The sequence below is a fragment of the Vitis riparia genome, chromosome 5 (assembly GCF_004353265.1).
Source record: "Vitis riparia cultivar Riparia Gloire de Montpellier isolate 1030 chromosome 5, EGFV_Vit.rip_1.0, whole genome shotgun sequence".
Classification (NCBI taxonomy): domain Eukaryota; kingdom Viridiplantae; phylum Streptophyta; class Magnoliopsida; order Vitales; family Vitaceae; genus Vitis; species Vitis riparia.
The window spans coordinates 21,007,923-21,035,429 of NC_048435.1; the positions used below are offsets into that span (position 1 = coordinate 21,007,923).

Sequence of the window (27,507 nt, forward strand, 5' to 3'; positions counted from 1 at the left end):
TACCCATCTCAGTGATAACTAACAAGGGGATAACAGTTACAGCTGTATATAAATGGGGTCAAACAGATTCATTCCGACATGAAACTAATTACAATGGCAATAGCCATAACTCTCACTGTCTCACAGACCAAGTCTTGATCCTCTCGGGTTTGGATTTTAGAAGCCAAAAATCCAATCTCCTTTGCCCATTGGGCTCTTATATATGAAGAGGGAGAGATTTGAGGATGCCTCCAAGGTTTTAGTCCGAGCTGCAAAATGGCATAGTGATCGTGAAGTTTTTAGTTGGTATAGTCACCATCCATGGGCCTGTGTTTTTATTTTTATTTTATTTTTTTATATCTGATCTGTTTCTTAATTTCAAACGTACGTATTGATAAAGTTGACCAGATCCACTAATGGAACATCATGACACACCTTCATGTAAATTAATAATTTCACTCCCATAAAGAAAATTGGATCTTACCAATTGCAAATAGATCAATTAGCACATACTGAGAAAATTTTTTTTAAAAAAAAATTACGATAATAATTATTACAAAGCATGCTTACAAGAAAATTATTTCTAGTGCCAGAAGAAAAGGTAGTCTTACCGCGCTACAAGATCTGCTATTGCCCGAATGCAAACATAAGGTCCCACTATTGCTTTGCAGATTTAACAGCTTGTCTAAGTACAAAATAAAAGGGAAGGAGAAAGAAGCTGCAGATGATACAAGCAACAATTGGAAGCCCAGAGGAAAGTGGTAACACAGCGTATAGGCCTGTCATGAACGCAACCATCATTGCTCCTATACTAAACATGGTGAGATAAAAGCCCATAAATAAGTGTTTCTCAAGGAGTTCCTCGTCCCCATGCAACGACATAATAAAATAAACAAACACAGCAGATACAGAGAGCGTCACGGCTATGGTGTCCGTCACAATAAATGCTATGAAAGCTGCTTTCTTTGTTAAAGTTGCCATGCCATCACTGTCATAACCACCAGGTAAGGTGAATCCCGCTGCAAAGGTTACAGTTGCTACAAGTGCTGCCACTATCAAATGGGTTTCACCTATTCGGTTTATTTCCGAGATGATTTTGTCTTCTCCGACGTCTTTGCTTTTACTACTGCTACCATTATCATCAGCACTACCCTTACCAGTACTACCACTGTCTTTATTGATGGCCTCCTGCCAACTAAAGGGTCCAACAACAACTTTCTCCCCTTCCTTCAATTGTTTTAGAAGTACCTCCTGAAATTTGATCAAAATAAAAACAAATAAACCTTTTTCCTAAAAAAAAGAAAAAGAATAAGAAAAAGAATGTAGTGCATGTGTCACTGTTTTGGCTTTTTGCTCTTCTTTTTTATAAAAAGCTTTTCTCATCTTCCCTCAAAATGTTTTTCCATAAGACTACAATTTTGACCCACAGGTGCTACGAATTACCTTCATCATGGGAATTTGGTAGTTAATTTCTATTTTAAGCATGATTGTCTCTACCGATAATAAAAATAGCAAAAATAATGATGATGATGCCCTGAGTTTTTAATTCTACCATCGTGATGGAGTCTTGTCATACCATTACTAATAAAAAGATTAGGTTAGGAGCCTTACCCTGGATATATTTCCTGACTTAACGTTAGCCCTTGAAAGAATGTCTAGGGCGGTTAACTTATCCTTGTTGAGCGCCATTTTATCCACTCTATTGTTCTCTGACAAAAATGGATCATAAACTTGGTAAGAAGCAAGCAGGTGGAGGGGTGTGTCTCCTTTAGCGTCTTTCTCATTCATAAGTCCTGTCACCCATAACAAACTATTGTCCGTGAAGATATTACCAGGAGCATAATACCGCTCGCTCATAATGGCAGAGTGAAGAACATTATTTCCCTTATCATCCACTTGCTCGCAACAATCTGGGGAGTGTGACAGCAGCAGCTTTACTATATCTTGATGGTGACGGTTAGCCGCAATGTGAAGTGCTGTTTTCTTGCTGTCCTTGATTCCAAGATAAGTTACAGATTTATCTGGTGATTTGGCTAGTAATTGCTCCACAATTTCAGTATGACCGAAGTATGCAGCACAGTGAAGGGGAGACCATCCTTTCTCATCCACTTCTTTTGTCAGATCTGGCTTCCATTCCAATAACCTGGCTGTCATTTCTGTAAACAAACGAACCAACAAAAAACAGAGAAAACAAATTTAAGAAAATTAAGTTAATAATTGAAGTTCCCTCTACTGAAGCATGACTCCTAGAGGTGATCATGTTTTCTAACAATAGATTGCATGACTATCTAACCACATGGGAATCGAGATTCAAGGGAAGGATCTGCATATGTGATACCTTGGTCATTGCGAATTACAGCAGCATGTAAAGCCGTTCTACCCATCATGCCACTGTGAGCTGGTGATGTGCAAGTTCCTATGATTAAATTCACCAAATCTTCAAAACCTCTCTCGGCGGCCATGTAAAGAAGAGTGTAGCCTGTAATATTAGCCCCATAAATAAACTCGGGGTCTTCCTCGGTCAATGACTTCACAACCTCTGAATGATGATACCTCACTGCCTCATGCAAGGCTGTGTTTTCCTCCTCATTTGTCATCCTCATAATCGCCTTATCTCCTCCAACCCCACTCTCGATCTCTTGGTGAAGTCGTTTCGCAGCATCAATGAGTGCTTTCACGACTGTCAAATGGCCTTCTCTCGCTGCATGGTGAAGTGGAGTGTCGCCCTTCAGATTGGGCTTAAGCAGGAGAGATGAAGATGAATTCAGCCCCAGGATATATCGAACACAGTCCAGTTGACCGAATTGGGCTGCAATGTGGAGGACGGTATTCTTATTTGGGGTTAATTGGACCAGAAAATGATCTTCTGACATTTGTTCCAGGACATCGATCCTGCCATATGCTGCGGCCTTGTACAAAGCAGCATCCATGCAAGTGATCGGAGTTTGGTTGCCATCTGCATCTGCCGCCTGGTTCGAGATCTGGGTTTGGCTACGGTCTTGAGCTGCAACCTGTTCCAAGTAAAGAGTATGTGATTCTGCAGTGTGGATGGAAGTGGAAAGATCCATAGGTGCTTCAGCAATCAGCACTATCCTCCTCTACACAACTATTAAAGACCTTTGTAGAAATTATGAGTCCGTTTAAGCATATTTGTACTAGTATGAGCACAAAGAAATCAAGTAGTCAACCCAAATATATTTTTTAGGTCTCTCTCAAGGTCCTTTTTTATAGTCACAAGATGCAAAATATTTAATGGAGATATCACATGGGCTGTTATACACATCAAGAAATCAAAGTCGTATTTGATTACGTTTTTCTTTTCAGACGGTGAGCAGATCTAGATGTCATTTATTTGCTTCTTCGGATTTGCTTAGCTTTTTTAAGGGATTAGAATGAGAAGAACAAATAGGCTTTGGAATTTTCTTATTATCCTTTAATATGCAATTATTTATAAAATTAAAGATGTTTAATTTATTAATATCATATTTGATTTTTTTTTCCATAATTTTTATAATGAAATCAAAATGGAAAAATCATTTTTTATAACATTTCTTTTTCTTTCAGCAAATATAGCCTAATGAAATTTGAAATCTTAAAATAATCACCATCCTCGAGTAACAATACTTAGGATCTGGCCTTTGTTGTCATTAGTGTAAGTTGTAACTTGTTTATTCTATATTAGGGGGTGGTGGTACAACACCATTTGGTTTTATTTTTTTATCCTCCCTTTCTATACATTTTTTTAATTTGAATACCTTATTTTATTTTTTGATCAATTTATTTGTTAAGCATCGAAGTTTTACTATTAAGTATTCTTTAAAAATTTTTAAAACCTAAAATTAGGATAAATATAAATAAGTTTGAGATTTTTTTTTAAAACTTGAGACAAGTACAAGGTGGGTTTAGATAAGACTTTTCCCACCCACCTTGCCTCGATTATATGTAATATTAAAAAAGTTATATTAATTAATTTTTTCATTTATACTTTTTAACATATATAAAATATTTCTTTCCATAAAAATAAATTATAAATATTTATTATATTTATTTATTTTTAATAAAATTTAAATTTTTTAAATTAAAAAAACTTGAAAATTTTTGAAAAATATTAACAAAATTTAAATGGAACAGGGTGAGATGGGTGTGAGAATTTCCTACACTGGCCATGCCCTATTTTATTAGTTAATTAGTTTTATTTTATTAGTTAATTAATTTATTGGGTAGGATTTGGAATAGATATAAATAAACTTGATCAGGGATAAAGTGATTCTATCCCATTTAATTTCTTTTTTTTTTTTTTTTTTTTGAGATAGAATAGAAATAGATATTCGTAAACATAAGTAATGGAATTGGGATGAGGGCGACTCTGTCCGAAATTTGCATGTTGCCATCCCTAGTGGTGAAGAGAAAATATTAGCATATTTCTCATGCACTTACAAAATGGAGACAAGAGCCTTGGGCGAAAGAATTAACATGCCATTTTGAATTTTTTTTTTTCTCGAGTCGTACCAATACTTTCGTCCACGGGAATCCTATTTTTATACCTCATTTCTCCATTTAGATATGGAAATCCCTTTATTTTCAAATACATAATGAATTTTTTAAATCAACCATAATATGGAATTAAATTATGTACCGTGTTATTAATTTTAAAATTTGCTTCTAGAATGACAAATTAATTGTTATGTAGATAATGCCTTCCTTAGGAAGTTTTATTTTGTTAAATGTGATTGTATGTGGAAATTTAAAATTTGTTTCATCGTGTTTTCTTATGCTTGTTTTCAAAATTTGATTTTAAATTAAAAAAAAAAAAATTGTTTTTAAATATTTTATAAAAATAAGGATGTTTAGGAAATTGTTTTTAAAAATATTTTTCAAAAAGTAAAATAAAAAAACAAAAAACTTATTTGGATAAGTTGTTTATAAAAATAATTTTCTATTTTTACTTTATAAAAGCATTTTAAATTCAATATATATAATGCTAATTAAATTTAATTTAAGCCTTATTAAAAATAAAAATAATTTTATAATTAGATATAAATTAAAAAATAAATAGTTTTTGATAAAATGTGAATAGTAATAAAATAATAAATTATAGTTTTTTAATAAAAAATTATATTTTAATAAATGTTAGAAAAATATGGATATTAACGTTTTCTTCAAAGAATAATTTTTTTTTTGTTAAAAATAAATAATAATATTTTAAAAATGATAATCATTAATAATATTTTATTTAAAATGAATTAAAAATAAATAAAGTTTAGCCTTTTAAAATGCAAATGAGTCAAAATTTTCATTACATGCACACATTTAAAGTGTTATCCAATTCCAAGTTCATTTCTCTAGTTTTATTGCATTATTCCTTCATTTGCTTATAATTAAATTCTTTACTTTTCTTATTGTTTGTTTGCTATAAAAATATAATATGTATGGGAAGTCACTCCAAATACGAGATACATTCCTTTCAAGGCTTGAAGAGTCAGTGTGAAAATGATTTGTTGGCTTTGAGAATATTATAATTTAAGAAATGTTAAGATATCACAGTGATACTTACTAAAGTCCAAATGGATCCATTTGAATATTAATGGTGAGATATAGGTCATTGAATATAAGTAAATGAGAGTAAAATATAAAGGATACAAACAAATAAAATTATAATATAAACAATGAGACTCAAAAATTTGTATGTGACACACATACATAAAAATAATGATGTAAAAGGCTTACAATCATGTGAAAAATTGTTCTTTGTTACAATTTAAACATAATTTTATGGTCAAAGGGACCACATGGATCATCCAAGAAAAAATAATCTCAATAGCTTGGAAGTGGGAAACCATTGACCTTCAAATATATTTAAATTTATTTAACTGTCTTTATAAAATAACTTCCTTATTAAAGTCAATTTTAATGAAATAACATCATAAGTCTAATTAAAATGATATAGAAATTTAAAATAGTTCTGACTTCTCAATAACTCTATTTTTGGTTGCGTATAAAAAAAGGTCCACTAACACATAACTTTTACAAATGTTAGATTCCCTTCATTTGTGCTCTATTTATTCGTATGCTTAACTTACACACATGCATAAATGAAATTATAAACACCTACCATCTACATAGTATTGTGAACTAAGCTAGGATATGATTAAAAATGAGGCCTAGGAAAGTGCTCTAGTTGTATTATTTTAATATTAGTCTTCTTACATTATTGAAATTGTGTTAAAATTAGTTTGTCACAAACTAATTATTTATTTTTTAAATTTATTTTCTAACTCAAAAAAAAAAAATGGAACTATGTTCTAAATTGACAAAACACCTAGTTGAAGTGTAAACTCTATAATAAACAACTTTGTGAAGGTATGTGCAATATAAAAATTTGCTCTATTTTTTCAAAATTTTCTCAAAATATTTTATAAAAGAAAAAGACTTAGGTTGTGTTTGTTTTTTTATTTAATTCTAAATAGAATCTTAATACTTAACAGTGTTAAATATTAGGTTGTTTGTTTTTGTAGTATTTTATTTCTATTAAATATTAAAAAGTAAAGAAAAATCAATATGTTATTTTTTTCTATTTAGAAAAAGTTACATATTTTGGTTTTTTCTATTTAATAAAAAGTCTATAATAAGTCATGAAAAAGTAGAAAAACAAATAACTTAAATTTTGAAAACAAATTTCTTTCAGCAAAAAGCAAAAAAAAAAAAAAATAAACACCACCTTAGATATCTTATATTTATTTTAGAAAATTATATGATTTTAGAACAATTCCTCTAATAATTATTTTCATAGAAAAAATTGCAAAACATATTTCAAGTTAAAAAAGCTAGTTTTTGTACAAGCATCACAATCAATAAGCATCAATATTAGTGTATATTTGTTAGAATTTGATAATCTAAATTCTATTTGATTCGATCCGAAAAACTTGCGGTGCGACATATATGGTGTACATATAATTATGAGATTTTTTTGAGGGGGTTTGTTCTCATTATTAAGTGACAATATTCAATTAAATAATGAAAGGACCAACTATAAAAGCATCCTTAATTTGTTTTTTTTGTAATAGTGGAAGAACATTAAAATGTTGTTTTATAATCATTTCCAAAGAAGTTTCAAATATCCAAACATATTTTCAAACTCATTTTTTCTTTTTTTTTGAAAATGAAAACATAAAAATAGATTTTAATCTATCTTCATTTAAATTTTACCTCTTTGAGATTTATACAATAACAATAAAAATCCACTAAACGTTTTTGTTTTATTATGAAAAGCATACTAATAAAATCAAGGAAATAATTAAGATTAATCACACCAAGTTTAGGGTAATGCACCGAAAGTCTCCACTCAAAAGTTTATTTTCTTACATTATTCCTATATTTACTTACAAATTATTTACTTTTCTTATTTATTTATTTATTAGCTAGAAAAATGGACTATGTGGAAAGTCACCCCAAATATGATATACATATATCTTTCAAGGCTTGAAGGGTCATTTTGAAAATCATTTGCTGGTTTTTAGAATATTATAATATTGAACCCCAGAGGAACTCATTAGAATAGAAGTTTCTCCAAATATAATATATTCCCTTCAAAGTTCATCCCATTACGATGTGTGCAATGTTTAATACAGTGAGCATGTGAATTGGCCTTGGAAGATGTTTTGGGATGTTACTTGTTCCCGGCTCAAACTTTGACATCATGAAAACTATTATATTTACTGGTTTAGTTACACACGTAATAATTGCTAATCATATGAGAAATTATTCTTTATTTAATTGGAAACTACAATTTAGACATTGTTTTATGTATGGTCAAAGGGGCACATGGATCATGGAAGAAAAAATAATACCAATAGATTGGAAGTGGGAAAGCATTGACTTTCAAATATGTTTAAATTTGTTTAACTGTCTTTATAAAATGAGTCCTTATTAAATTCAATTTTAATAAAATAACATCATAAGTTTGATTAAAATGAGGCTAAAGACAGCGCTCTAGTTTATTATTTCAATGTTAACCTTCTTATATTATTTTAATTATGTTAAAATTCTTTTATACAAAATTTATTATATATTTTTTAAAATTATTTTTCTAGTGCAAAAAAAAAAAAAAATGGAACATATGTTCATAGAGATGCTTGTTACAAAAGATTATATATAGATAGCATTTCATTTATTTTTTATATTGTATTATATTTATAATTAATTAACTAAAATTAACTTGTTTCTAATATAAAAATATATACACATATAATTAACCTCTTCTAATAAATAAACAAAATACTCATACTTAACTTCTAAAATAATATTTAATCGACATTAATATTTTTTTTTTTATTTATAGTATTCATATTCCTTTTACACTGTAGGTCTTACCAAGTCTTTAACATGATTTTATTTCGTTCAAAGTTTTGAACTTTTCAGCATAGTATTTTCACTTTTGAAAAGTATTTTCATATTTTTTAAGAAAATTAAAAATAGAGAATTGTCGCACTTTTTCCATTTTTTGAGTTTAACTTCCTAGAAAATGAACATGGAAAAAATGTGTTCAGGTATGATTTTCTCCTTTTTTTTATATAAATAAAAAAAAACTCTAATAAATAATTTTGTGAAGGTATGTCTAATATAAAAGTTTCTACTCTAATTTTCTATTTCATTTTAAAAAATTATCAAATCTTTAGAATAACTTCTCAAATTATAAAAAAAATATAAACATCTAAACATATTTTCAGTCTTAGTTTTTATTTTCTAGAAAAATGAAAATACAAAACATAATATTAGTTTAAGTAATTTGGAGTGGAAGGGCACTCCAAATATAATATACATCCTTTTTAAGGCATGAAGAGTAGTCATTACGAAAATCATTTATTAATTTTGAGAATATTATAATTTTGAACCTCCGAGGGATTCATTAATTGGAATGGAAGTTACTCCAAATATAATATATCTCTTTCTAGGGTCATCCCATTATCCTACTACAATGTTTAATAGGTTGAGCATGTAAATTGGCCTTGGAAGAGATTTTGGGTTCATACTTGTTCCCTCCTCAAACTTTGACAATCATAAAAATTCATTACCTAAAATTAAGTATTATGATTAAAATATTTTAATTATTTTTTGAATGCAATGTTAGAATCAAAACTTTTAATATTGTCATTGGTTGAAGACAAAAATGTTAGTTTGTATTGATCGATCATTAACATTCTATCATAGTATAATACTATGATGATGTCACTAGCACGTTTAAAAATATAAAATAAAATAAAATAAAATACTAATGCATGTACACTTACATAAAGACTAATCATGTGAAAAATTGTTCTTTGTTTATGGTCAAACAGGCCACATGGGTCACATGGATCATCGAAAAAAATTAATCTTGGAAGTGGGAGACCTTTGACCTTCAAATGTATTTAAATTTATTTAACTATCTTTATAATATGATATCTCTATCAAATCAATTTTAATGAAATAACATTGTAAGTTTAATTAAAATAACATAGATATTTGGAATGGTTCTATTTTCCCTTCATTTATGTCTTCATTTATTCCATTGCTATATGAATGGAAGTATAAACTCCTACCATCTACATTGTATTGTGAAAAAAAAAAAATGTAACTAAATTAGGAAATAATTCAAATGAGGCCAAGGAAAGTCCTCTAGTCTTAGAGTGCATTCGATAGTAATTCTAATAAATGTTTCTAACTTTTGTAACATTTTTTCATTCTTCAAGTATTAAAAATGTTAGAAACACTTTTATTTTTTATTGCATTATTATAATTATGTTATGTTAAAATTATGTTATAATAAATTTATCTATATTTTTTTTTCTAATGCAAAAGGATGTAATTATGTTAACATTATTTTATTAAAAATTTATCTAATTTTTTATTTGTTTTCTAATACAAAAAGAAGAATAAGAAGAAGAAAAATCGAACTCATGTAAATGCTTTGACATTTAAAATTCAAACTCACAGTGTATGAAATTGATAAAAAGAAATTTCCATGAATTCGAAATAGAAAGCCACTGACTTGTTAAAGTAGCCTTAAATTTGTTTGTTACTCAATCAAATTTCCTGATGAAATATTTTTTATTTGAATTATTTTGATTTTCTTCAAGATGACTTGAAGAAACCGTGTGAAAACCATGAATTTGTTTGAGAATATTGTACTGTGGATCCGAGAAAATCACCGGGCATCACTCCAAATATGATACATGTCTCTTTCAAGGTTCCTTCTACGTACTGTGATGGACAGAAGAATCTTGCTATTTGTTGAAAGATTGTTTGATTTTACTTTTCTTTTCTAATAGTGGGGGAGCTGACTATTTGTGAATTGATCACCTTGAAAGATCTTCCGGGATCTTATTTCTGCATGTTCAAACTAATTATCTGAAGTTTAGTTTTATGATTAAAAATTTTAAATTATTTCTTTGATTGCAATTTGTGATTGTGTTCTTCCAAAAGTCTAATGACCATGTTCTTGCCTTCCCTGAAATCAAATAAGAGAGTGAGAACAAAAAAAAAAATATACATTTTGTATCCTATGAAAACTTATTATAATGTCGTTGTGTTGGACTTAAATAATCTGAATTTGTGTTCAGTCATTGACATTCATTCAGAAATTCTGCGCTGTGGCGTGAAAGCATATTTAAAGGTAAAAGAATAAAACAAATAAAAGTAATAATAATGAAAATAATTGTTAACCAAAATCACGCACACGAAGAAGAAAATTAAGAAAAACACAGATTTTAACATGGTTCAACAATCATTGTGGTTCCTACATCCATACGGTGCACTAAGACTTAACAATCCACTGAATACTTAACGATCCACTGATCAAAAGGAAAAAGAGTAGAATGTGAAAGCTTTTCACATTTGTGATAGGCAGCAATAAACAGCCGTGCAAGAAGCTAACTGACACTGCATGCAACAGCTGCTCCTACTTCAGTTGCTTCTCCACATAACACAAGTTCGGATTCTACACTTCCAGCATCCAGTCAGGTTTCTGATCTTCCACCTTGCATCCAAGTTCCATTTGCCAAATTTGATTCCATCACTACCAGTTCATGACAACCTCTCCCTATCAATTCCAACCCGATGGTCACTAGAGCCAAAAATGGTATCATCAAGAAAAAGATCTTTAATTTCTTGCTTCCATGGTTGCTGAACCTTCAACATTTACACAAGTTGTCAAGGATCCAAATTGTGTCCCAACTTCCGTACCAAGCTTTCTGTCGTCTCGGGTGATAGGTAGCAACAAACGGCCACTAGTGTAAGAAGCAACAAACAGCCACTGGTGCAAGAAGCTAACTGACGTTGCAGGCAACAGCTCAAGCAGTTGCAAACCTGTTGCAAGAGAGCTTCAGTTTATTAGATGGTTCGGTAATTCAAGAGATTCCAATTCTGTTAGGATACTTAAATATAAATATGTGAAACTCAGAGCTTGTTTTATATTTTAGTTTTCGTTTTCCATAAAATCAGTTTCTGAATTTACATGTTATCAGAGCGCTTCCTGGTGCTGCCTCTGAATTTTTCTTTCCTTTTCTTTTCCATTCTCTCTCTTTCTAGTATGACTCATTCCTAGTGCTGCTAGAAAATCTCATATTTCTTTGTGATTCAGACTTTAATCATGACGACCACAGCTCAGTCATCTGGGTTACAGACTGATACACCACCTTCATCTACTATTACACAGTCTCATGCAGATGCTCAACCATACTCTTCCAATAAAGCTTGACAGGAACAATTATATACTTGACGTACACAGATGGAGAATGTGATTTTCGCCAATGGCTTTGAAGATCACATAGGAGGGCTGAAGGTGTGTCCTCCAAGATCTACCAGTTCCGATGATACAAATCCAGACTTCATTGTGTGGAGAAGGTTTGATTGTATGATACTAAACTGGATTTATTCATCACTCACTCCCGAAATAATTGGCCATTAAACCTCTCATACAGCATGGTCGGCAATGGAGAAAATATTCTCAGCTTCGTCAAAGGCCCGGGTTATGCAGTTGCGATTGGAATTTCAGACAACAAGAAAGGGATATGTTTCAATGCTGGAGCATATTCTCAAATTAAAAAATTTAGTCGATAATCTAGCTGCCATTGAAGAACCCGAAAATGATAGAGATCAAATATTGCAGCTCCTTGGAGGTCTTTGAGCAGACTATAATTCTATAGTTGCTTCACTTACCACTCGTGAAGATGAAGTTTCTCTTCACACTGTCCACAGCATTTTGTTAACTCATGAACGGCTGAATCTACAAAATTCAGTAACAGAAGATGGTGTTGTCTCTGCCAACATTGCAATGCAACATCCATGACATAGAAATCATAACAAGAAGCATCACAATCGGAATGCCTCTGCCCACAACAGATATAACTCACGAAGAGTCCCCAACAGTGCCCAAAGTACAGGCCCGCACAACAATAGTGCTAACCGACCATAGTGCCAATTATGTGGAAAATTTGGGCACAGTCATTAGATGTTATCACCGACATTAACTTTCAAGGATATAATCCTCCATCAAATTTCACTTCAATTAACAAAACCCGTCAGAACAACCCCAAGCAAGCTATGTTAGACTTTCCTTCCACCATGAATAATGAAGCATGGTTTTTTTATGCCGGGCAACAGATCACCTGTCTTAAGATATTGCTGCACTCTCAGATGTTCAGCCATACAAGGGGAGTGATAAAGTGACTATTAGGAGTGGTAAGCAACTACCAATTCTCCATACTGGTACAAAGTTCTTCCACTCTTCTCCCAAAACATTTTAATTACGAAGAGTCTTTCATGTTCCTAATCTTGCAACCAATTTGATCAGTGTCTCAAAATTCTGCCATGATAACTATACTTTCTTCTTTTAGTTTCATCCTCGTTTCTTTCTTCTCAAAGATCAGACCACAAAGAAAGACTTACTCCAAGGTTAGCCTGAACAAGGATTATACAGATTCCCTACAACAATTAGCCATACACGTGCAGTTCTCTCTTGTTCCAGTCATGTCAACACACCACTAAGTTCCCGTTTTCCAGCCATGTCAAGACAACAATCGAACCTTCACATCTCAGCGGTGAACTATGGCATGCTCTAGCTGATAGTATTCTTAAACATGCTCTCAAGTTTTGTAATGTCTCCTTTCAATATTCCAAACAAAATGTATGTTATGCTTGTGAATATGCAAAAAGTTGTAGACTACGGTGGCGTTTGTTTTTTTGGCTTTTTACTGAAAGCAATTTACTTTCAGAATTTAAGTTGTTTGTTTTTCTAGTTTTTGATGATTTATTACTGAATTTTTAAAATATTTGGCTTTTTCTAAATAGAAAAAGCATTAAACCTCCCCAAATCAACCCGCCGCCTGACGAACCCAAGCCCATCCTCTGCAATGCTGCAAGCTGAGCATGCACAAACAAACGAATCTGCAATAACCTTGAGATCGGAATCCATGACGTTGAGGTAAAAGGATCAAAAACGGACTACAACAGGTCCAGCTCAACCAATCGCGAGAACCTCGCAGCCATCTTGCGAAGCATGAGAGGCCCCACCCTGGCGCACAGCTTCTTCCGCTCAGTGCTCTACAAATATAGCCATCACTTGCAAACCAACCCTCCTTGTCCTTGTCCTTGTCCTTGTCGCTCTACAGTTTCACCAGAACCGCCCGGAGCTTGTCGTTGATGCAAACCCAGATGCCTCCTCCACCCCTACCATTGACGACAAAGAAATCCCATACCGCAACCCTAGGGAGAAGAGAGAAAACAAAACCCTAATTTCGAAATGGTGGATTACGGCTAATTGAAACCCCAGAAGGAGGATAAAGAAGAGGAAAGTGGGAGTGAAATTACTAGAATAATGCTTAATATAAAAAGGCATTTAAAAATTGAAAAGTATTTAAAAATAATTTGATTTAGGTTTTATCAATTTATTATTTTTCAAATTATTAAGATTAAATATTTTATTTTAATTATATAAAAAATAAATATATTAATTATTTTTTGTAAAGATGATAATGTTAAATTATTTATTATAACAAGTTTTTATTTTGAATTTTTTAAAAATATGCTAAATTATATTTTTTTAATATATTAAAATATTAAAATATTGATTTTTAGTATATAAAAAAACAAACAATTTAATGCTTAATAGAAATAAAATATTAAAAAAACAAACAACTTAATACTGAATAATATTAAACGTTATTTAATATTAAGTTAAATATAAGTTCTATTTAGAATTAAGCTAAAAAAACAAACGTCACTTACCTTTCTCTTTTCTCTTTGTCTACATCCAGAGCAACTCATCATCTTGCTTTAGTCCATACCGACTTATGGGGCCCTACTCCAATAACATCCCGTAGCGATGCAAGATGCTTTCTTTTATTCATTAATGACTTCTCTAGGTTCTCCTAGATTTATCCTCTACATACTAAGGATCAAGCATTGGCCACTTTTGTTAAATTTAAAATTTTAGTGGAGAATTAATTCAATTCTCGAATTCAATGCTTACAATCAGATAATAGAGGAGAATTCAAAGCCTATCATTTCGTAATAGCATTGCAAGAAATATTTTTCTATTGAAGAAAAAACTTATCTCCGGTTTTTTACACTAAGACTGTGTTTGGTTCCTAGAAAATGTGAGAGAAAGAAAATTGGGAGGAAAAATGGAAGAAAAGAAAAAGTTAAGGAAAGGAATGTAATTTTTTTCACTTGTTTGGTTATCCATGGAAAATTTAAGGGGAAAAAAAAAGAATTCATTTTCTTTTATTTGGTTAACCATAAAAAAAAAAAAAAAAAAAAAAGTCAAAGAAAAATGGAAGAAAAATAAAATCAACAATTTTTCTTAGATGGTTATCAATTTGTTGAATAATAAAATAAATTAATCCAATAAAAAGACTGTTGAAAAGCGTGAATTTTTCGACATAAAACATTGCTCATAAAAAGTCTTTGTTATTATTATTTTTTATTAATAATTATAAGATTTATGTATAAAATTTTCCTCATCCAATACAAATAAAATATACGAGTAATAACTATTTTTTTATTTTCAAGGGAACATTTATAGCTAATAAAAAGCTCTTAAAAAAAATTCAGAAGGATTTTCGGAATCAAAATTTAGAAATAAAATATGTTCATATAATATAAAAATAAAAAACTACTATATAAAATATAAAATTCAAAATTAAAAAGGATTTTCTAAATCTAAATTTTAAAATTAAATTTGTAAAAATAAAAAGATACAATATAAAATATTTTTTATTTGTAAAAATAAAAAATAGTAACTTTTTATTTTTACATATTTCGATCTTACATTCGGCCAAAACTCACTAAGGAGCTCCTTCAAAATCTCCAAATTTCCCCCTCTCGTAATAGCATGAACAACTCTATTTATCATCTCCCACTTAAAAACAAAAAGAATTTCCCCAATTTGTTCTTCCATCTCTCTACCTTTGTCGGTGGAGAACCTTGGGGAGACTACAAAATAAAAAAACAAGACTAAAAACTTCACAATTCTTTCTCGTGGCAGCAGCATAAAGTATATCAGTGACACCATATTCTCCTTCTCCAAAAACAAGAAGAGGGTCTCTTTCAAGCAGTTCCTAAACAAAACCCAAGTCTCCAGCTGAGGCAGCAGTATATAGAAACCATCCACCATAGCTAGACCTGAACACAAGCTTGTGCTTCATTTGCAGTCTAGAACATGTAACCTTAGGGAAGCTGTCATTATTGGAAGCATTATTGAAAAGGTCTCCATTCCTACTCTACATTCAAGGTATGTGCTTGTGTGTATATATTTGATTGGTTTGTTCTTCTAATGATAGGTGTAAACTATAGTTTGTTAGTTGAAGCAGTTTGGTATATGGGTGACAGAGGTAGTATCCTAAAAAAAGGAGGATAGATTCAAGCTCTCCCGAATGAAATTGGAATATGTTGTGCACAAAAAATTTTCAAACTTTTTTTTAAAAAAACTTTGTAAAACTTTTTTAGCAGCATAAAAGTTTTTTTTTTTTTAATTTTCATTCTATTTTTTATGCATTCAGAGTTACAACTCAATTCAAAATTTCTCCAATTTCTCGAGCAACTATTGCATAAGCTGTCTTGGTGAAGACTTCTCCTATCTTTTGCCCTTTATGCATTTGCTCCATTAATCGATCAACCAAAAAGTTGTCCATTTAATCAATCCAAGTCAAGTTTTTTTTTTTTTCACTTACACTTTTGTGTACTTCAAAGCCTTCACTATGTTCCATCTAAAATAATAATACATATATATATATATCATCTCAGCGGTGATATATATATATATATATATATGTTTAAAATGAAAAGTCAAAAGGAGGATATATAATAATAACTTCATTGTAACTCATTCAAAATGTGATTTTAACTAGAAGAATTATAGTTCTAAATACAATCATCGAACTTAATATGAAACACAAAAAATTATACAAGAAAAGAACCATAAAATAAAAGGACTCATCAACGGTTTCTATTGTAATCTTTCCACATGTCCATGGCTATTTTCTCTCTTAAGATTTCTCCTTCCTTGCATTTTTTAGCTAAACTCAAGACCATTGATTCAAACTCTACTTCTTCGCTAAAAAGCTCTCTATCGGCCTCTGCTATTAATCTTTCATCTAGATCAACACCCATGAGATAGTTATGGAGGATACAACATGCTAGTATAATATCAGATTGTGTGTCAACAGGATAATGTGGCTCCATCCCACTAGCTATTATTGGAAACCTTTTCTTCAAAACACCAAATGCTCTTTTAATTGCATTTCTCAAGGACGAGTGTCGAAGGTTGAAAACCTCTCGAGCATTTCTGGTTGATGAACACTATACTCTTTTAAATGGTAACGAGTGCTTCTATATGGGGTAAGAAATCAAGTTTTTAGCTAAAAACCTACATCAACCAAATAATATTTACCTAAGAAGCATAGACAAAGGATCTTTGTTATTAGTAATAGTCACATGAGCTAATAAATTATGTTATTATCTAATCACCAATAATCACCTTGTGGAACAATCTATTTATCAAAATCTCTCATTAATGCATTATCTAGGATTCTCAAGCCTGACACAGATCCTTCCCAACCAGGTATAACATATGTGAACTTCAAGTCAAAAGAACATGCTGCTAAAACATTTTGTGTTGGATAGTACTTTCGCCTTCGATACCTTTGTACAACATCATTTGACACTTTTACACAAAAATGTAACCCATCAATCGCCCCTATGCAATCCTATAAAAAAAATTATTAGTTTATTTTGAAATATAAATAATATTCTAATGATGTTTGTTAGATCAGTAAGTTTACCTTAAAGTAGGGCCAAAAATTAGTATTGTCCCTGATTTCTTAAGGGCACTTTAATCCATCAGGCTACTTTAAGAAGACATCATCTAAAGATATTATAGTTCTAAGAACTTGATGAAAGTGACGACTAACAGTTTCACTAGAATGCTTAAAATAAAATTTCATAGTTCTATTCCTTAAATTATGACCAACAATGTGAAGGAATTTGGCAACTTGTTCCTTTACATTACTATGTGCATTATTTCTAAGATGACCTGTTCCCCGAAGAATGTTTACTAGTCTTGCGAATGCATCCTTTCCCATACGTAGTTGATTATAACAATCTTCATTATCCATTAGTGTAAGTCTTTCCATCAAAGCATGTCGTTCATAATCTCCTTCATTAGAGATTGATCTCTCCAAATAGTTTGAGCGATGATAAACTAAAACAAGAATTGCCACATATGCAACATACATAGCTACACAAGGTGCAGCCCATCTTCTAAGTCTTTGCCACTCTTCATTATAAGTCTACATGATAGCAAAGTAAGAGGAATGATTTAGTAAAGTCATTAGGAAAAGTAAGAGGAACTGAAGTATTATGATTTCCAGCTATGAAAATTTTGAGGAAAATATTGCATGAAAATTAAGGATAAGGAAAATATTGCAAGTCATGGAGGGTGTTGCAGTTACTGGGTGTTCCTGCCTGGCTTTCCTGGCCTAGCAGGTGAGATACCAGTACCATATGCTTTTGCTCAACTATCCGGAGACATTTTGCACACAACGGGTCAGCTCTAGGTATCGCCTAGGTAAAGGGATGCTTCTGCCTACTAGTTCTTTTCTTGATGTTAATTGCAACATGGCTTTGGTATATAATGTTGGAACAAGGAGACAAAACTGCTTGGTTCTATCAATCAAGACACTGAATTAATTGGACCTCTTTGCTTGATGTTGAACAGTTTTTAAAAATTGCACTTAATGGGTTGGGCTTAAAGTGAATACGTGTGAATTAGTGTGTCGCGTTGTGAGCTACATTTAATCCATCAAGAATATGGACCCTATGCTGTATCACAAACAAACAAAATTGAAATAAATGCTTGGAGAAAATGCATGAAAGGAAAATAACTCAGAGTTAAAACTAATTATTCTTCAGTAAAGGATTGTGTAAAAGACTTCAGATTAATCCAGCAATTACAATGGGGAAAAAGATAGTTTGGGGCGTGGGCCTCATTGGAAGTTCTTTGCATAAGATAAAAAAAGGAGAGGGCAGACATGCTATATATTAATTGGCATTAAACCCTAGCTAATAACATGAAGTATGAGCCATGACCTATGAAGATAAGCAGGAGTAAATGACACTAAAGATGACAAGCTTGGAATTTTAAATAATTTGGAATTCTGGAATCATTCAAGCTTAATTTATGAAAGAATTAATTGGTAGAAGGTTGAGGCTGATTTTCTGAGCTATTTTACCGCCAAATTGAAAAGGTAGTACTGCTGCTCCCATCAAAACTTCTCATGGCATACCATCTTAAAAAAGACTCAAGTGCACTGCACCTCTTCTGACATCTTTATTTATCCGCGTAAATCATGTTGGACAAACATGAATTCAGTAGGAATCCAGATCTCTCCTAGCATACTGCCAAATCTGGGACTGGAGAGTCCATGAGGATTGCGGACTTTGTTATTTAAGATTGATTTCATAGGATGCAAACAAACACTAATATAGTTTTTGAGTTATTTGCATTATTAGTAAAGTATGCTAAATGCTTCATAGTTTATGTTTTCTGCAGTTTTTAAGGAAGCCTGCATCATTGTATATAACAAGATCACCTAAACCAGTGGCCAACCAAAAGAACAAAACTGGCCACAGGGTTTAAAATCATGTCTCAACCATGTCTCATTAGGAGTTAGCATGGAGGACAAACCAGGTTTAAAATCTTGCACTGGAAAAAAACTTGGGTGCAATTACAGAAATTCCAGAATCACCCTAGAATGAAATGGGCAGAGCAGAGCAGGTTTCCCAGTTTAATATGTTCTATTGCCACCTCTATTTTAGACAAAGTCCCCATATCAAAAGACAGAGAATCCAAAACCCTTAAATTGTTGGCCTATTGTTGCCAGTCTATTTTCTCACTTCTCAAAGCCAAGAAAGATACACAATCATCAAATATCTAAAAAAATTTATCCATCACCATAAAGTGGGCGGCATTAGACCAAACTTATCCAACTAAAAAAGACAATTAAACTTTTCTTATATTAGAACTGAAAGACTCTTGCAACTTTGTGCCCTATACTCCCTTAGAAGCTATATAATATTGCTGAAAATTTGCCATAGTGCTTATATAACTAGTACACGCACTCCTCCACATCCCATAGAAAAACTAAGAGCCGAAATTCATCATCAACACATTTTCCCTCCATAAAATCATTTTCAAAGCACAGATCTCTAGTAATCAGATCTCAAAAACCCTAATGCTCCAGTAAACAAACACAATCAAACATTTGTAATAGCACAGATAGATTCAAACAGAGAACGTGGTTCACACTGAAACAGAAACCAAAGTACATTAGGACTGCTTCTATAGTTTCCCCCTTTTTTTTCCAGATGGACACAGATTTTTCATTTTGGGAAGAAAAAAGGCTTGCTGGTTGTGTTCTATTTGATAACCTGATTGAGATCCATGCCACCCCTTGGCCTGCTAAGGTTCTAAATGATATTCTTGCACAAATTACTCAACATGGCCCTTAAATTTCATTTTGGGAAGCATCCCTTACGTTGCAATTAATTATCGAAACTGAGGCATACTAATTAGTAATTATTCAAGTTGCAGCTCCATAGCTGATAAGAGCGCATTTGAGCCTGAATCAATAATAAGAATCCATGAAACTGTCTCCCTAGCACCCATGAACTTCTTCAATTCAATATATAGCCATCACTATTACAATCCAAATTTGTCCTTATTTTCTTTCTGGTTCCTTTTTAGCTGTCAACTTGTCATGCCCCAAGCAGAACACTTCCTTGAGCTCTAGTAAATTTTCCCATCACCAGTAGTATCAATGAGCTTAAACTCTTGCTTGATCAGCCGGTTAGACCTTCCATGGCAGCAAACGATGAGCAATTACAACTCCAAATTAAACTAGTAAGTATTACCCTGGGCTCTCTTCTCTTTTCCATCCTTTTAACATCTCTGGAGGCTTTGAAAGATGAAGACAGCTTCCACCCACTTGTCTGAACAGGCTTAGCCGTGAGGGCCCCTTTGGATCTAAAACGGACAATACCTACATGGTTGGGAGCGGGTCGTTACAATGACTTTTAATCGTTTTCTTTATTTCAGATATTTCTTCACTTTCTTCGCTGCTATCGCTGTCTTCCTTGATCTCTAACAAACCCGAGGGTCTGATACTAACTCTCTGATTCGGTCTCTGAAACTGTAAAACATTTAAAGAAAGCATGGATAGATATTCAATTCAGAGGTTTGTAAAAGAAGGAAAACAATATTTTTTTTAAGATAAAAAGTCTGTCATTTTTTTTTTCTTTTTTTCTCACTATCATCTATGATGCAAAAAAAAAAAGAATAAAAAAAAAGGTAGTAAAATAAATTGGGGTTCAAAGGAGGAACAGAAACATAGGAAATTGAAATTTTTGGCGGCCTTACCAATCTTACTAAGGTGTCCAATATCCACGTTAACATCGTCTCCGGAGATATGATCGACATGCGAAACAGATGGAGGCGTGGTGTCTTTCCTTCAACACTCTTCTCATTCATGAGTCCTCTCACCCTTAACCAGCGAATATTTGACAAACCCGAAGTTGCAAATATTCCCTTCTTTGGCACTATCAAGTGAAGAACATTATTGCCCTTATCATCAACTTTCTCGCAACAATCTGGAAAGCGCAACACCAGCAGCTTCACTATGTCCACATGGCCTCAGCTCGCTGCAATATGAAGAGTTGTCTTGTTTCCATGGTCTTTGACGCCTAGGGTAGACAACATCCCTGTCAAATTGCTCTAGCAATTGCCTCACTATTGTTGGATGACAACCCACATATGCAGCAAAGTGAAGGGGAGACCACCCGTTTTCATCCAATTCATTAGTTAAAGCACGCTTCCATTCCAGTGTTTTCTTTGTCATTACTGATAAAATCAACAGAAGAGAGAAATTTTTTTTTAAGAAAATTAAGAAAATAAATGAAGTCTCCTCTTGTATTGTGATTCCAGTAGTAAATAAAAATGGTGCATCCTCCACTACGTACCTTGTTCATTAAGAAATACCGCAGCATGCAAAGCCATTCGACCCTTGAAGCCACTATGAGCTGGTCAAGAGCAAATCTCTTGGATCATCTGCACCAAGTCTCTGAATCCCCAATCAGCAGCCATGTAAAGAGGAGTGTTGCCTTCATTATTAGCACCATAGATAAACTCGGGGTCTTCCTGAATCAATAACTTCACCACCTTAGGGTGATGATATCTCACTGCCTCGTGCAAGGCTGTGTCGTTGTCCTCATTTGTCATCCTCAGCATGGCCACACAAACTGTTGAATCCCCTCTTTCCGTGTCTCCATGAAGTTGTTTTGCAGCTTCAATCAGATTTTCCACCACTGTCAAACTGTTGAACCCTGCAGTATTTAGTTGGTATAGTCACCACCCATGGCCTGCGTTTTTATTTTTATTTATTTGTTCATTTTTTTTATATCTTTAATTTGTTTCTTAATTAATTCAAACGTTTTAATGTAAATTAATGGAACATCATGACACACTTTCATGTAAATTAATAATTTCACTCCCATAAAGAAAATGAGATCTTACCCATTGCAAATAGATCAATTAGCACATCTTGAGAAAAAGTTAAAAAGACAAATTATAATAATAATAAATTACAAAGCATGCTTACAAGAAAATTATTTCAAGTTCCAAAAGAAAAGGAAAATCACTTTGAGAGGTAGTCTAAGAGCCCGTTTTGTAGTGATTTTAGGAAGCGCTTTTAATATTTATAATACTTAAAAAAATTTATCATTTAAGTATTAAAGTGCATTTGACAATGATTCTGAAAAGTATTTTTGGTATTTATAACACTTGAAAATTTTTATTTTTCAAGTACTAGAAATGTTATAAACACTTATCAAAATCACTATCAAACTCATTCTTAAAATGTTAAAAACATCTTCTAGTCAAATGCACTCTTAAAAAATATTAAAAACATCTTCTACAATCACTCCCAAACTTACTTTAAGTTGAGGAGATGCAATGAATACGAGAAACAAGTACGCTAACATAAAAACAACGAGCCAAAGCGCAGAGGAAGATGGTAACACAGCGGCTAGGCCTGTCACGAATGCAATCACCATTAGTACCACACAAACTGTTGTATCCCCTCTCTCCGTGTCTCCATGAAGTTGTTTTGCAGCTTCAATCAGATTTTCCACCACTATCAAATGCCCTTCTCTGGCCGCAAGGTGAAGTACTGGAGTGTCACCTTTCTCATTGGGCTGTTGCAATAGTGATGAAGCAGAAGCCAACTCAAGGATCCGGTTAACGCAGCTCGCTTGACCGAATTGGGCAGCAACATGGAGAACTGTGTTCTTTTTGGGGGTTAGTTGGACATGAATATCAACGCATTACTGAAGTACATGGATGGCACCGTCTGCTGCAGCCACGTACAATCTAGGATCCATGAATGTGCTGTGGGTCCGGCTACCATCTTCAGCTGCAGCCTGGTTGGTGATCTGGACTTCCCCAACATCTTCAGCTACAACCCGAATGGACTCTGTACTCAAGTGAAGGTTGGAATTGGTGGAATCGGCCATTGTTGTGTGACAAGTATCCATTCTATATTTTGCTCGGAAGACGAAGCCGACCCAATATTATTTCAGAATTCAGAGTTGCTTCCACTGTGACAGATGGGAAAGAAGTTAACCAATTGTTCAATGGAGTGGCTGGCTCTTAGCTCAACCATTGGAGCAGTTGGTACTTTTTATAGGAGGCAGGCCAAAATGCTAGGAGGTGCTAATTTTTAATTTGAACAAAAACTTGCATAAACAGTACAAAAAATATTTGGTCACATATTCACTTTTCAGCAATCTTTTGCATGATCAAAGAATTTCATTGGATTTGACAAAAAAAATCTAAACATTATTCCAATTTTGTCTTTTATTTTTATAAATATTAAATATTTTGGTTGCTATAATTTTGTTCTTAAAAACTATAAGTACAAATTTATTTTTTCTAATTATATAAAAAAGAATAAATGCCATATTATTTTGTAATTATTATATGAAAAAGTAGAGAAAATATCTTTTGGTAGGAGTGGTTATTTGGTGGATTATATTCATGCCATATCAAAACTTTAACATTCTATTATGAATATGAAAATAATCATATAATGAACATAAACTAAATTTTACTTTTTGATTGATTTAATTATGTGTGGGTATAATGTTAAATGCCTATTATTAATTAAAGGATAGTTCCAACTACCTACTATTCTATATTTTGACCTAGTACAATGGATTCAATGCCATTTTGTAAAGGGTCTCCAAAAAGCCCGCGGCCCGCGGCCCAACCCGAGCCCATTTCTGGATGGGCCGAGCCATGGGCCCCAATTTAGGCCCGGCCCGCCCATGGGCCCGCACATAGGCCCGCCACTTAAATATATATATATATATATATATTCAAGAAATAGAAAATGCTACATTAATAAAAATATTCATTGCTAACTATTTTATTAATTGAATATATACATTACATTTGAAAATGTGGGAAAAGTTTACATCACTACAAAATAAATACATCCCAACTAGGTTGACACCTACTTATTTGTCAATCATTTGTACTTTTCAACCACAAAAATAAAAATAAAAATATGACATACATTTAGTAAAATATTTTAATCATTATCTCTTGGCGGTGATGTCGAACTATCGCAAATCCATGAAGATCTTAATGATTTTAGTTTTTCCATATCGACAAGCATATTTTCTTCTTGAATAGAATCAAATATCCTTTTATCTGCTATTGCCCAATTTTTCACACATATATTTGCTTCAATAGAATCCGGCGCTAAGTTGCATCGTTTATCACTAACTACTCTTCCACCTGCACTAAAAGCAGCTTCTGATGCAACTGTACTCACAGGAACTGTTAGTACATCACGAGCAATGATAGAAAGCACAGGACATTTGTGTTGTTGTGATTTCCACCATGTTAAAATATCAAAATCTTCATCATCTTCAAATAAAATTAAATCAATATTAAGATATCTATCTAAATCAGTTGTGTTGTTTGGAGAACTATTTGTTGTCTTCTTTCGAGTTTTTAACATTTCTAGAGCTCCTTTATAAAAAGATGAAGAACTTGTAGATGTAGGTGGTAATTTAATAGAACTAATATCATCACCATATTTTTCTTTATAATAGTTATATAAATTATATAATTATGAATTTATTTCATTTTTAATTTCTTCAATTTTTATTTGGTCATTAAAATAAATAATTGTTAACCATTCATCCAAAGCTTCAAATTTCAATCTAGGGTCCACAATTAAACCAAGATAAAAAATTAAAGGTATTTCTCCCCAATATTTTCTAAATTTTTCTATCATTGCAAATATTGCATCATTAAATATATCCAAATTTAAATATTTTTGAAGTACAATAAAAATATTAGTTATTTGCATGACAACTCGGTTTGAAGATGGATAATATACACCACAAAAAATTTTTGTTGAAGTATCAAATACTTCAAAAAGATCTCTTAAAAGATCTGCAATATGCCAATCATAATCATTTAATGCATCAATATCTGCTTCACAATCATTGCTAATTAATTGTATTTCATATAGTTCTACTACTTTTCTATATTTTATAATAATTTGTAAAAGTTTATAAGTGGAATTCCATCTAGTGGGCATATCCAAATTTATATTTCTTTTTTTCATATTTAACATTTTGCAACAATAAAAAAATAATTCATGTTTTGCTTGAGAACTATTAAGACCCGCAGCAATGCCTCTAATTTTTTATAATGTATCATCAATGTGTTTTAATCCATCTTTTACAATTAAATTTAAAATATGTGCACAACAACGCACATGAAATATTTTACATTGATCTTCTTTTATTTCCCAATATCGTTTTAATCTAGATACTGCTGCATCATTATTAAAAGCATTATCTAATGTTATTGTAAATATTTTATCACGAATGCCAAAATCTATAATTTCATCATTTATTAAAGATGCTATATTTTTACCATTATGTGGAGCATTTATTATTTTAAATGAAATAATTCTTTTATTTAATTTTCATTCATTATCAATATAATAAGCAGTCATACATAAAAAACCACTGTGAGTTAAAGATGTCCAAATATCAGATGTTAAACAAATTCTTCCTTCAAAATTTGCAAAAAAAAATTTAAAATTTTCTTTTTGTGTTTCAAAATTTTTTATAAGAGTTCTTTTAACTGTATTTCCAGAGCAGCCTTGAAACTGAGGATTAACAGCTCGTTGCATTGTTCCCGTAAAATCATGAGTTTCCATGAAATTGAAAGGTTGTTCTGCTGTTATTATATAACCAATCATTTCTTCACGACAATAAGATTCATCATAAGAAAATGTTTTTAAATTTCCATTTTCATCTTTACCTAATTGCATATAATTTCTAATATCTACATTATTTTTAGTTTTACAATTTTCATAATGCCTTTTTAAATGACTTGTACCTGCATTTGAGCCACCACTAAGAAGTTTGTTACAAATTTTACATTTTGATTTTATTTCTTTTTTATTATTTTCTAAATTTATTTCTATTCTATAAAAAAAATTCCATATATTTGAAGTAAATTTTTTGCTATCACATGCATTAGATAAAGAACAATAACCACTTGTCATAATTAAAATTATTGATAAAATATTATGCTAAAAATAATAAATGTAAAATTAAAATGTAACAAATAAATAAAAGTAAAGGTGAAGTATGTTACTAAATTGGAGAACCGAAGCAGAAATTCCTTCAAATTTGAACTCTTTGAACCACCAATGCTTGTTTTTCACCACCAATAATATTGAATAATTTGAGACAAAATGCAATAATAAGAAATATTGTGGAATGGGGAGAGCTTAAGAGTTGAGAGAATAGAAAAAAATTGAGGGTATTTAATATTTATAGGGATTTAAATATTAGGATTTAATTTTTTTTTAATTTCAAGACCGTTCAACGATCATAATATTGAATTATGAGTGGCAGACATGTTCAACAGTCACATGACCATTGAACAACCAGCTCACTTTTATTTTTTTCAAAAATCATACAATATTTCTAATATATATATAACTAATGCAAAATATTTACACAAAAGAGGGCTAGCTCAGCCGGCCCGCCCAGCCGGCTAGCCCTCCATCCGGCCCGCTGGGCAGCCCGCCATCCGGCCCACGCGGGCAGCCCGCCAACCCGCCCAGCTTGAGGGCCCACGGGCTGGGCCGCGGGCCTTAGATATACGAAGGGCCCAGCCCGGCCCGGCTCGTTGACCATTCAACGGGCTCAGTGGCCCTCCCCGGACTGGGCCATGGGCCTTACTCCTCCAGGTCGAGCGGCCCGGCCCGGCCCGTTGGAGACCCTTATTTTGTATGAGTATTAATCTATGAAATTAAAGTAAAGGTGTAAAAGATAATTTTAAGATTTTTTTCTTAGCATAAAGAAAAGTTCTCTGTCCAAATACGATTTGGATTTTCTCTTTCTTTCTGACATAGATAAGAGCAGTCTGTAAAAGTTACAAAATTAGACTAATCTGTTCTTAGTTTAGGGATAATATCTAAACCCATACTACATATTTTCTACAACAATAGTGGCTCGCATCAAGGCCTGGCGGAGGATGAAATTTGTAGATGGGTTAGGCATGGGGCCCAATGTAATTGGGTCGTAATTAGGGCGGGCCAGGCCTGTTCCAAGTGTGAATGCTGTAATATGGATTTTGAAAGGCCAAGGCTGAGCCCAACTCCCAAATGTGCAGGCTTGGTAGATCGACCTGGTTAAGCAAAAGCAAGATGAGTTTGGAATCCGACGGGGAAAAGGGCAGCAATGGTAGGGCCCACTTCCCTTTAAAACCTTGTTCAGTCGTCCGTCCCCACCCCTTTGATTGCGTAGGACAAACCCCCACCATAACACCATGTGGGTTGCCCCCTCTTTCGACATCATTCCATGAAAACAATGTCGTTCTATGAACGGAGCGGAGGA

General features: G+C 32.4%; 1 protein-coding gene across 1 annotated transcript in view; it reads right to left on the bottom strand.

Moving 5' to 3' along the window:
* Window positions 1–489: 489 nt before the first annotated feature.
* The window catches only part of LOC117914002 (ankyrin-3-like), a 66,639-nt gene continuing 39,621 nt past the window's right edge, over window positions 490–27,507 (bottom strand). Inside the window, exons 2-4 of the mRNA XM_034829151.1 lie at window positions 2,318–2,694; window positions 1,591–2,135; window positions 490–1,230 (exon numbers count right to left, since the gene is read on the bottom strand). Of these exons, the coding sequence (XP_034685042.1) occupies window positions 637–1,230; window positions 1,591–2,135; window positions 2,318–2,694 (1,516 nt within the window). The 3' untranslated portion in view covers window positions 490–636. The remainder of the gene's footprint in view (window positions 1,231–1,590; window positions 2,136–2,317; window positions 2,695–27,507) is intronic.